The sequence below is a fragment of the Ictalurus furcatus genome, chromosome 5 (genome assembly GCF_023375685.1).
Source record: "Ictalurus furcatus strain D&B chromosome 5, Billie_1.0, whole genome shotgun sequence".
Lineage (NCBI taxonomy): Eukaryota > Metazoa > Chordata > Actinopteri > Siluriformes > Ictaluridae > Ictalurus > Ictalurus furcatus.
This window is the reverse complement of record NC_071259.1, coordinates 21602728-21615212: the sequence shown is the minus strand read 5'-3', so window position 1 is coordinate 21615212 and position 12485 is coordinate 21602728. Positions and strand designations below refer to the sequence as shown.

At 40.4% G+C, this 12485-nt stretch overlaps 1 protein-coding gene across 1 annotated transcript in view; it reads left to right on the top strand.

Moving 5' to 3' along the window:
• prex1 (phosphatidylinositol-3,4,5-trisphosphate-dependent Rac exchange factor 1) overlaps window positions 1-12485 on the top strand; it is a 94335-nt gene that overhangs the window by 64271 nt on the left and 17579 nt on the right. The window contains exons 14-21 of the mRNA XM_053625208.1: window positions 1600-1675; window positions 2078-2150; window positions 4791-4933; window positions 5414-5506; window positions 8514-8662; window positions 10462-10547; window positions 11710-11849; window positions 12341-12455. Coding sequence (XP_053481183.1) covers window positions 1600-1675; window positions 2078-2150; window positions 4791-4933; window positions 5414-5506; window positions 8514-8662; window positions 10462-10547; window positions 11710-11849; window positions 12341-12455 — 875 coding nt within the window. The remainder of the gene's footprint in view (window positions 1-1599; window positions 1676-2077; window positions 2151-4790; window positions 4934-5413; window positions 5507-8513; window positions 8663-10461; window positions 10548-11709; window positions 11850-12340; window positions 12456-12485) is intronic.

The following is a 12485-nucleotide window of genomic DNA, read 5'->3' as shown; positions in this document are numbered from 1 at the left end:
TTAAAATTATAGACTGATCATTTTGTTTGTCAGTGGGCAAACGTACAAAATCAGCAGGGGATCAAATACTTTTTTCCCCTCACTGTAGATCCTGCAGACTTCTATATAATGAACTGCTGCTGTAATCATAAATATATTCCTGTGCAATTAAATTGAACTGTATAGGGAATCCATTCACCTACACCCGCGCACCTTGTAGTAAAAATGAAAAGTCACGTGCCTTCACACATATTTAAGTGTGCACAAAAGTATAAGTAGAAACCGCACCGCCAGAGCACCACTGCGTTAGTTGACTCTGACACTGTGTTCCTGTTATTACTCCACGTCCTTCCGTTTTCTGTTCTCACATCTCTAGCTTGCTTGACGCTCAGCAATGAGCTGCTGATTGCACTCATCTTACCACACTTCCTCTTTCCTAACTAGTGCACAAAGAATCCTCCATGATGTAGGATGTTTTGTGGTGGACTAATCAGCTTTGTTTGTGGTTCATCACTGGGAGAAACACTCCAGCTTGTGTGTCACTGTGGTCAGATTAAAGCATGTTTGCAGAAACACTGTCCAAAGCGTGCTTTTCGTGACACGCCTCACGTGCTTGTTTATTTCTGTTTTTTTTTTTCTGCTGAATGCGAAATATTTGATTAATATTCGAATAAAGTGTTTCTCGATGGTCAGTCTGTACTACTAGTTGCTTTAGATAGTTTTGCTGCAACAAATCAAGGTAAAAAGGACTCTGCGGTCTCAAAGGTGATATACAGAATGATATACAGGGCGATTCCAAAAAAGCTGATTTTATTTACTTTTCTTTGCAGTACTTTTTTTGGGGGGGGGGCAAGGAAGAACTGTTGCAGTTCCTTGTGTTATAATGTTAGTGTTAGTCAGCCATAACGTTAAAAGCACTGACAGGTGAAGCGAATAACATTGATTATCTTGTTACAATGGTAGCTGTCAAGGGGTGGGATATATTAGGGAGCAAGTGAACAGTCAGTTCTCGAAGTTTTTGTATCGAAAGCAGGAAAAATGGGCGGATCGGTGTAAGGATCGGAGTGACTTTGACAGGGTCAGATTGTGAAGGTTAGACCACTGGGTCAGAGCATCTCCAAAACAGCAGGTCTTGTGGGGTGTTCCCGTTATGCAGTGGTTAGTACTTACCTACCAAAAGTGGTCCAGTGTAAGTGGAACCAGTGACAGGGTCATGGGCATCCAAGCCTCACTGATGCTCATGGGAAGCGACACTGTGTGTTTATCAGAGTGACACTAGTTAAATGCAAGTGTGTGTTCACTCATCTCCAGCCTCAGGTTGTGTTCAGCTGTCAAACAGATGCAAATTAGCATTCACTCTCCAACATCAATCGATTATGTGCACTAGGTCAGAACTAGCTAGTGGCCAGGAATCTAAATCAGAAGAAAATAAGGCAGAAATAAATACATAAATAATAAAGTAACTCTTAATTGCATTAATTCTATCCTTCATTTTTGTTCTAAGAGTGTGCAAACTTTTTTGTGTGAAGTTAAAAAAATAAAATAAATAAAGTGAATGGAACAAAGAGCCTCCCTAGGATCGTGTAGGTCTGTTTACTCATTCCTTTCTTCTCCATGCAGAGACAGAGACCACCACCTGAAGACGTTTAAATCAGTGTTACCAGCTAGTAAACTGGTGGACTGGCTTGTCTCACAGGTAGGAGGACACAAAACACTTACAGTACACATCTGTGGAGAGGAGACAATCCTCCATTCCAAACACACACACACACACACACACACACACACACAGACCCTTAAATGTCATGTAGCTCATAACTGTGTAGTTACTAAACTAGTAATGTTATATATTTGTATATAAACCTCTAAAAAATATGGCCTTTTATAGAGGACACAGCAGCCTTTTAAAGATCTAGGGTTTTCTTTACCTTTCCCAGGAGGTGCATGTGGAATTTAACAGAATTTAATTATCTCTCTGTCTCTCGCTCTCTCTCTCTGTCTCGCTCTGTCTCTCGCTCTCTCTGGCTCTCGCTCTGTCTCTCGCTCTCTCGCTCGCTCTCTCTCTCTCTCTCTCTCATGTTGTGTAAACATCTCTCAGGGAGACTGTTCTACCCGCGAGGATGCCGTCACACTCGGGGTCGGCCTGTGCAACAACGGCTTCATGCACCACGGTAAAGTCTCTCCGTTGTGACTCACGATATTTACTTTATGGGAGTGTGATGTTTACAAAGTGTAAATAAATCACAAATATGGAACCAAATCTGATGTTTTGTAGTTCTGGAGCCTGTAGCGTGATGATATTAAAAGGATTTCACCAGATGAGGCAGCATGAATCTTAAAAACAACAACATTGCTAGATTTGGCAGTAGTAGTGAAGCTGGGCTTTGAGGTGAAAGTTTAAAAAGAAATCGAGAGTGAAGAAAAAAACTCGGAAATGTGTGTGTACATGATTCCAGACTGACCTGCTGATTTTGCCATAAACAGAATTTGCAATGAGCCTTGGCTTTCCTTGTTTGCTATTGCAACACTTTTAGTGTCTGAGGCCAGAGAGTGAACCATGGCCATGTTTTAGTGTGTTCAAGGGTCTTAAATTAGAGCAGCTGTGAGCCTACATATCATGAAAGTGTGCTGAATATGAGGCGCAGGTTTGCTGTTGGATGTTATTTATGTATTTATTTAATCTCCTTAGTTTTGTGTGCAAACATTAACACAATTTTGCAGCAGTTAATTCAAATAAATGAATTATACTGCTACTGAAAGAGCCGCTTTAGTTATCCTTAGAGGTTCTTGATGAACCCCTGAGGCTGTGTGCCTGGCTGAGGGCCAAAGTGTCCGCATGTCTATTAGCAGATGTCTCCAGCTGTTAGAACAGTATCAGCGAGTTGGAGTGGAACAAAAGCATTAAAAAAAAAGACAGAAGCACAAACACGCGCATCCACACACCACGTCAGTACGAGACGAGAGGCACACACACACACACACACACTTCCTGTTAAATCAATAACAGCACTGCTTATTTCTGATGTCCGCTCACAAAACAAACTACAGAGATGTTTAGCTGGGAAACGCTGCACAGTACTGAACAGTTTGTCACCCCATCTCACATCTCCCACCCCCCAGATGTGCAAACACATCTGTCACTTTCAGTTTTGGGGAAGAAAATATCGTACGTGGCAGGTTTTCCACAAACAGCACAGTTCCTGCTGTTTAAGACCGGTGGAAAAAAAAAACGAGAGAAAAAAAGACCCTCATGTTCGCGTCATCACTCATCAGCCTAGGCCCGAGCTGGAGTAACACTGATACATTATCATGTGATTTGAATGCTAATAAATGCTGTTGTTTATGCGCCGCCTCTGGTTTTGCATCAGAAAGGCAAGGAAGATTGTATAAAAGATTGGTCAGCAAACACACAGTGTCCGTTAAAAAGCCTACCACACAGAGTTCACTACTCAGTCTTTAAAAAAATCAACTCAAGTCATCAGCGTTTATGAGAATTGTCGATCGGTCAGTAGGCAAAAAGGGTCTGGTTATACAGTGAGAGCAATTTTCTTTTTCTTCATTAAAAAAAATCACGGAGAATGTTTTACAGTGAAGAAAAGAAATAAATGCATTAGCGTCTCTCACTCCCATCTCTTCAAGCCACTCACCCTGTGCAGTTTACCTCTCCAAATCTCATTTTGTCTCCTGTCACCGTTGTTAGCTCTCATTGAAAAGAATGTTTTTCAGACACTTTGTGTCCATCCATCAATCCATTTTCCATACCGCTTACCCTAAACAGGGTCGTGGGGAGCCTGGAGTCTATCCCAGAGAACAAGACGGGTGCCAAACCATCGCAGGGCACAACCGCACACCCATTCACACACTATGGACAATTTGGAAATACCTACAGCACAAGGCTTTGGACTGAGGGAAAGAAACCGGAGTACCCGGAGGAAACCCCTGAAGCATGGGGAGAAAACAAATGAACATGCAAGAAAATGCAAACTCCATGTACAAAGGGCGGAGGTGGGATTCAAACCCCCATCTCCAGAGGTGTGAGGCAAACGTGATAACCACTAAACCACTGTGGCCTCGCCTGGTTTTTGGCCACTTTGTGTGATGTTGCTGAAATACATAACTATTTGTATAGGAAGTTAGGATGTCTGTTTCAGCTTAAGACATTTTTACTGTAAAAGTGCTACTGTTATGCATTATGTTACATAGTCACATTATAAGCATTTATTGGCTGCTGCAACAACTGCCCTTCTATTGTGAGTTTCGAGTAAACAGGTTTTTTTTTCTTTTCTCATTGCAGGAAAACGTGTTTTCTTGTTCTGCTGTAATCACCAGTCCGTCCAAGATTTTCAGTTTTTTGTGATTGGTTACGGCTCAAAATGCTTGATTTTGCTGTGGCTTTTTTTTTTCTTCAAAATTTGTGATGCAACTTGCGGAGTTCTTTGTGCTTTTATTGTGGAAAAGTACATGAATTGGCAAAATTACATCTTTCGCAGCGATGTTTGTTGGTAAATGAGACCTTTTAGCTGTACTCACATTCGAAGTACATGAATCAAAGAGGGCTTTGGCTCAATGCGTGTCGTGATGACGTCACATGACGCATCTTGGTCTTGGAGTTTTTTGCATTCATTTCTGCGATCGCAGAGTCGCGAAATCCTCAGCGGGACCGAATCACACACGTGCTACAGATGCAGTAGAGCGATATTAAATTTTAGAACACTGGACTATAACTCCTTTCATAACTCTTTATCCGTTTCCAGCTTACTCTTCTTTACTGATCTTGTTTCTGATACTTGTGCCTTTTTCCTGTGTTGTAGTCCTGGAAAAGAGCGAGTTCAAGGACGAATCGCAGTTCTTCCGTTTCCACGCTGATGAGGAGACTGAGGGCACCAGCACTAAAACCAAGCAGCTTCGCAACGACTTTAAGCTCATCGAGAACATCATGGCTAAGTCCCTAGTGGTGCGTCTAATCATCCCTTACACGGACACTGAGTAAAGTCTGAGGATGTGTTTGTGTGTGAATAGAAGGTTCCTCTCACCAATGCATACACCACATTGATGTCTCCTCTGTGTGAGCTCAGGGCCAGAGCGGATCCTCTTCATCTACTAATAATCACCCTGACCTTTACACACTGCTTTTTCATCCTCGTAACATAGAACAGGGCAGAAGATGAGTAAACACATCAAGCTCTATTTTGAGTGTTTACCTGTCATCAAAAGCAAACACGTCCATTATGACCCTCATTTTGAGTGTGAATTGGATTCAGCAGGAGGTGCTTATAAAATAAAGTCCACAGAAATACTAAAATTCACATTTCCTTTTTGATGATCATATGCCAAGCATTTCAGTTATTTCCCCTTAAACTTGAATTCTGCTTTAATCTCCTGAGGTCAAAGTGCTTACCTTTAATGAACTGATGGCTGGTCTTGATCTCTGCAGATTCATCCCGAGGAGGAAGACTATGGATTTGAGATTGAGGAGAAGAACAAGGCCATCATGGTGAAGAGTGTAACCAGGGGTTCCCATGCTGAGGTGAGGGGAAGAACTAGATTTTGTAAAACATCTCACAGCATGGTCATACATTTGATACATTACATTAAAAGATAGAATTTGGTACGATTTCTTTTCATATACAAGTGCAGATGCTGTGCCGTTTTAGAGTTAAAACAGCTGGTTATCATTAGTTTAAGTGTAGACCAGTGCTTGCATCAATCTTGATGAAATATCCTTGTTAAATAGAAGAAGGCAAGAAGAATTCATGTCCTATATTATTCTTCTTGTAAATATTAGCCAGATCAGGAGTGGACAAATCACTTTGTTTTCAGGTCCTGGCTATTAGATTTTTTTTTACATTTTATTTTGAGTTTTGCAAAACAAAAGTTTTTATGAAATGCATTTACTATAGCACACACTTCCGAATTTCACCACCTGCTGCACTACACACATCAGGTAAGGATCTGGCTCATAGTGGAATGATTTTTTTATTGGTCGAATATATACGGATGACGATATATACGGATGACTGATGATATTTTCATAACTTTGTGAAAGCACCCTGGACAGGGTGCCAATCCATCACAGGGCACAATCGCACACACATTCACACACTACGGACAATTTGGGAATGCCCATCAGCCTACAACACATGTCTTTGGACTGGGGGAGAAAACCCCCGAAGCACAGGGAGAACATGCGAGCTCTGTGCACACAGGGCGAATGCAGGATTCAAACCCCCAACCCTGGAGGTGCAAGGCCAATGTGCAAATCACTAAACCATCATGCCACCTACTTGTTTGTTTCCCTGTGTTATTGTAATACACTTGCGAGCACATTTTAGCCTAGTCTATTATGTTACCGCACAACCAATATCATGGGACTGGACAGCACACTGGAGCTAATGCAGTTATAATTTTTTTCTTCAACCTTGCTTTTATTTTACCTCTTATATGAAGAACTAATATGAACTTCCTCACAGGAAGGACCTTTTTCTTCATAAGATCCATATTGTGCTAAGAGTCTGATTTAGGTTTGCATGGCGGTTATTTTTGGGTTGGATTATTATAAAGTTTACCCATATAATTAAAAAGCTATTTATTATGATTGACCTTAATGGTTTACTGCTATCACCAATTAGGTGTATGCAGTAAGGTTTTTATTCCTATTGGGCAATCAGTCTTAAATCTAATACAATGCGTTATTAGATTATTAGGCTGCATGTAATTTTAGCAACAGTAATTTCATCCATTGGACTAATATTTTCGGTAGTGAAACATCTGTGCACATCTGTGTGGACTGTGCTGTTTCAGATTTTCAGATTTGTAATCACACAGAGGACTTGTTCACAGAGGGAAACTAATCTTAGATTGCCATTAGAGCATAATTAGAACATCCAAATCATCTGGATGTTGTGCACAACGTGTTTTGCTAATGAGGAGGGTTTATTCCTGCTCTGTTTGTGTCTTCACACCTACGTCAGTCGGCTCTCGGATGCTCAGGCAGTCAGTCAGGGCGCAGGTCACGCTTTCTTAATTCACTCCCTCTCCAGAGTCTCGCTCTCACTTCAGATAGTGGAGAGAAAATTAGGCATGCCTCATCACATTCTCCTCTGAGTCCTGATGCCTCGCTCACTTTTTTCCCTTCATATCGAGAATCACATTGAGATGAAGCCTCTATTCACAATGACGCCAAGTTACAAAAATAGATGCCATATTTTTTTTTAAATCAACTGAGTCATCTTGTTTTCTGCTAAGAGTACAATCGTACATATATCTTAGTGTTTCCAAAAATCAGACTCAAGTAAACTCAGTAATACAAACAAATACTTGAGTAAGAATAAGAACCATGTCTGGTTGTTAGTGGTTTCTTTCTTTTTCAGGATATTCCAAATTGTTGTATTGGCTATGCCCAATGCTTGTGCAATGGCTCTGATTGATATTCCCTCTTTTCTCAGCTTCAAACAGGCTTGCTTTTCTCCCATAGACTGCTCTCCGGTCTTCATGTTGGTTTATCCTTTTTAACAACAAATGCAGACTTCACATATGAAACCTATGGCTCAAATCAACAGTAGACATTCAGCGCCATTAATTCTTTAAACAGTCAATTTAACGGGGAACACCTGGGCAGTAAGAAACACCTATCAGTCACCTGTTCCAGTATTTTTGATCACTTGAAAAAATGGGTTGTGAAAAAAGTTGTTCGACACATCTCGATGTAAATATGAGGAAATGAAAGCTGAAACTCCGATCTCATGATCATCTTTTGATCTCAAACCCAAATGCCTTCAACATATAGCAAAAATAAATAAATAATAGAATTGGCCTTGCTGTTCCACTTCTTTCAGAGGGGACTGTACATGATTTCAGTTAAAGGTGTCTTTTGTAGAATATACCTCCCCATTCCTAAAGCTTCCCCATCCAGACCTCCTCTCATCCACCAGTGCACTCCTCTTTCATCTTTTTCTATCATAGAAATTAACAAGGCCTCCGTCTGTCCTCTGCTGCTAAAGCCGATCAGTAAAAGGGAGAAACTCTGGCAGGACCAGGGGTAAAATAGACACCAGTCAGAAAGACTGGAATAAGAGCTCTAGGGTCAGGAATACTAAACACTTCTGTGCAGAAGGAAGTGATTTGTTTCCACAAGCAGTGCACGGTCACAGTGACCCTGTGTGTGAGAGAGAGGACATAGAGGCCTGCATTATCCAGCGTCACAGCTGTATAATTAAATAGCCCTTATTTTAGTGCTTTCACTCTGGCACCTGACATAAAGTCCTATTCAGTGTGAAAATTAAGGGCTGGATTCTTTGAAAGAGATGTGGATTGAAATCCACATCTCTTTTTTTCATTGTACTTTGATGCAAAAAGCAGGGGAAAAACATAATTATTGTACAATTTGCTGTAATATTTGCTTATTCTTGGCCTTAGCTAAGATTGTAAATGAGTTTACTTCAGCTGGTTCTGAATGTATTCTTTATTACTTGTGGTAGAAATAACAGCTCAGTAACGTGTTTGTTGGTGTCTGCATTGTGTTTCACTCTGTGTAGATGGTGGGGTTGCAGGCAGGAAGAAAGATCTATTCCATTAATGAAGACCTGGTGTTCCTGAGGCCCTTCTCTGAGGTGGAGATGATGATCAACCAGTCTTTCTGTATACGCCGCTCTCTCAGGCTACTGGTTTCCACCAAAAACAAAGAGTGAGTCTCACAATACATACATCATTTACATCTGCTGTAGAGTAAGCACTTAGAGTAAAGTGATGGAGTTGCTGCTAGTATTACAGCTCTGGGACTTAAACACTGCAGATGTGTATATGGGAAGTTGTTTTGTATGTGTAAAGGTGCTGTTTACTGCCTGCGTAGAGATGACAATTGTAATGAAAACATTGAACACCCTCCCTTTTTTCCGCACCCCCACTGTTGAAACTATGAATGACAAATCATGGGTATTCAGCTAAACTTTGTGAAGTTCATAGCTGTAAATACAACAGTTTGAAGTGGTTATGTTTAGTTTTGCTGTGGAGCTTCATATTATCACTTTTGACTGGCGCACCAGACTCTGAACAGAGGAGACACCTGTTTTGAATAAATACATACTTCTCTGTCCATTTATCTTTAAACATTCAATTTTTGTCTTAGGTGGTTTTCACACTGGGCACGTTTGCTGTGGTCCGAATCTGAGCGGGATTGTTCCCGGCACCCCCCGCAGCATTGGTCTGGTTTCAGACGCACTTGATTCTATCGAACCCCGGTGCATTTGCGTTCATCTTACGGCATCACAAACGCACATGGTGAACACAACGCAACTCACCATATATATATATATATATATATATATATATATATATATATATATATCTATATATATATATATTTTTTTTTTTTTTTTGGTGATATTATACGCGACGGTCCCCTTCCACTCATGGTACACATGTGCTGTGGAAACTAATGATATCTTCATCAGCTACAATACATGAGCAGGTTACTTTACTTCCTGAACAAGTGCAGACAGTTGCGTTCACATTCACGCGAATAGCGGCACAATTCCAATACAACCGAACTCGGACCACCTCCTACAGGTAGTCTCGGGTTTGGTACCGCTGTGCGCTTCCCGGTCCGCATGACAGCTTTCACATTGCCAATTTTTCATGCAAACCATCCTCTGTTTCGGACTACGCTGCCAGTGTGAAAGCCTCCATTGACTTTTTTTTATTTTATTTTTTTATATATATTTTTTTTATATAAAGAGTCATGTCTAGATCTCTAAATCTCTGTGAAAACACATTCCTTTCTTGATGCACTGCCTTTAGCTAAATAATTAATTGAACCAGGGGCATTTTTTCACAAGTTGATCAGTTCTGCTACAGTATTTTTTTGAGTGACCCAAGGTCCAGTAATTGAGCTTGGCCTAGTATGTTGCTTTTCATGCAAACTTGGAAATGGCATGGTACCACTTTTCCTTTTCTGATACCAATACCAATACTGGAACCTTGAGTATCAGCCGATACGATACCCATTTAATATTGTTTTCTTTAAAAACGACTAAGATTTAATATGTCTTTTAACAAAATAAAATCTGAAACAGTTAACCTCTAAACAGTTAAAGTGGAAGGTAATTTCTGGGCCAGAAAAGTGTCAACAGAACAAAGCCTGAAATGAAGAAACTGGTCAGAATTGTTGTATGGAAATATTGCTAGTTATTCAAAGCAATCTTTGAAATAATATGATTATTAAATCTAGAAACACTTTTAAAATTTAAAAAACATACAAACCGCACCTTTAAATGAGTCTCAAATAGATCAGGCATCAAGGGTTTCAAAGCTGGTGGTATAGAGTAAGATGGTACCCACATGATCTTCAGTAATCTATAAAGTATATGGGACTAGACGATTTTGAACTGCATTCTGAAGTAAATCAATGTGGGAATTTCCTATAAAATCCCCCTCAAAAAACATGTACGGACTCAAGATGTTCCTCCCTTTGTCTGTGAAATGAAGGCTCGTGAAGATTCCAGACTGTCAAGACGGCCTGTCATTCAAACTGCGTGGATCCTGTCCTCCATATGTTCATGCTGTAAAGAAAGGTGAGCTGCGTGCGTGCGTGCGTGCATGCGTGTGTGTGTGTGTGTGTGTGTGTGTGTGTGTGTGTGTGTTTCAGAAACCATCACAAATATATCTCGATATGTCTGAAGCTGCTTTGTGATGTTTTTCTTTTTTCTTTTTGTCTTCGACAATTTTACCTCTCTTGCTTTTCACATTCGTTTTAATTTGTCCGGCTCTAATGAAACAATTTCAAATTCAGTTCCGAACGAATCTTCTAAGGACACTAGTGGTTTCACTGAGTATTAATTTAATCAGATCCTCTCACACAAAGCCTTTTCATTTCCTGAAAAGCAGGAATGTAATTGCCTTTCCCCCTCTAACCTGTCAAGCAGATGTGTCTGCATTAAACTAAGCATTGAAAGGGGGGAAAAATGGATTCATAATGGATTCATACAGAGACTGCAGTACTCATGTGATAAACATCTGGACCACTAAAAATAACACCTCACAATGAGGCGTGAATCCCAAACTATGTTAAACATACAGTTATTTGGATAGACATTTACAGCAAAGGTACAGATTTACAGTATGTTGATGATAGATTTTATTATGGAAAGTGCCTCAGCATGTTGCACTTGCTACAGCAGTGATATATAGACCACGCTCATATATTCTAGTGAAGGGTAGGAATTAAATGTGCAATATTATCTTTGCAATAAAAGTGAACATATAATTCAATGCAATCTTGTTTTCATATAAATACAGGGTTTTCACTTGGTGCAAGTTTGCTGAGTGCAGGAGAAGGTAGAGGAAGGCGTGTTTGAGGCATAGTTTATGTATTATTACATACTGGCTTGGCATATTGAGGCTTCTCTCGTCTCGATGCTGTTTCTCTTCAGACTGGTTTGTAGTCTTTGGAATTTTTGTTTAGGCTGCCATGGTCTTTTTAATTCCCCAGTCTCAACAATGTGTGCCTTTTTTTTTTATTGTACTCTGGAGCTAGTTTAATCAAAATAAATCAGATTTATTTTGCTTTACTATTGCATTTTACACACCACCATGTCTGTAAGCAAGAATAACAAGGACAGAAAAAAAGGACAGATATTCTGTGCTCGTGTGTTGCCATTTGTAGGATGTCTCAATTTAATGTCTTCTGACATGACTTTTTATTTTCGTTGTCTGTGTGTGTGTGTGTGTGTGTAGGGTCAGAGGCCGCAGCAGCAGGCCTGCAGCCCGGCCAGTGTGTGCTCAAAGTGAACGGCGCCAACATGAGCCAGAGCAGTTACGAGGAGGTGCTGGAACACTTCAGCAGCTATCGGCCCGAACAGTATGAGAAGGAGCAGGTACTGTAAAATCCACTGGCTGCTGTAGATATTTAAATGTACAGTTCAATGTGAAAGATTGCATACCCTTTGGGCACAATGAAATAGACAAAGACCTTCAGTTTGTACCAACAAGACATTTGTCTGCACGTCACAGATGTTCTTTGGAGCATATTAAGGTGCTTCCAGCTGTAATATTTCAGTCACTCACACCCCTCTCTAGCCAAGCCCTGTTCTTTGTCCTGCTTGACATATTTGTTATAATTTGGATGTAACACATTCTTCTATTCTTCTGCTATTCTTCAAAACTAAGAAGGTCACAGATCAGGGTCAAGGTTCTGTACATTCAGTTCAATTTAAAAAATTTTTCATTTAAAGAATATAGGAGGTGCAAATGTTTGATCTCAACTGTTGGATTGGATTGCATGTAGCTGAATTTATGCTACAACAAAGTTTTATCACTGTCATCACTTTTGATCTGTACATGTTCATCTGTACATGGATTGATGCAGGGTTGCAGTCAGTGGGTGTACCGTGTGTATGATGACATGGATGAACAGGCATTCAGCTCGTGCCTCTCAGAGAATGGTTCAGATGCAGAGGAAAACAGCTGTGCTAATGGAACAGGTACTGTGGTTTATTTGGCTGTGGCGGTTG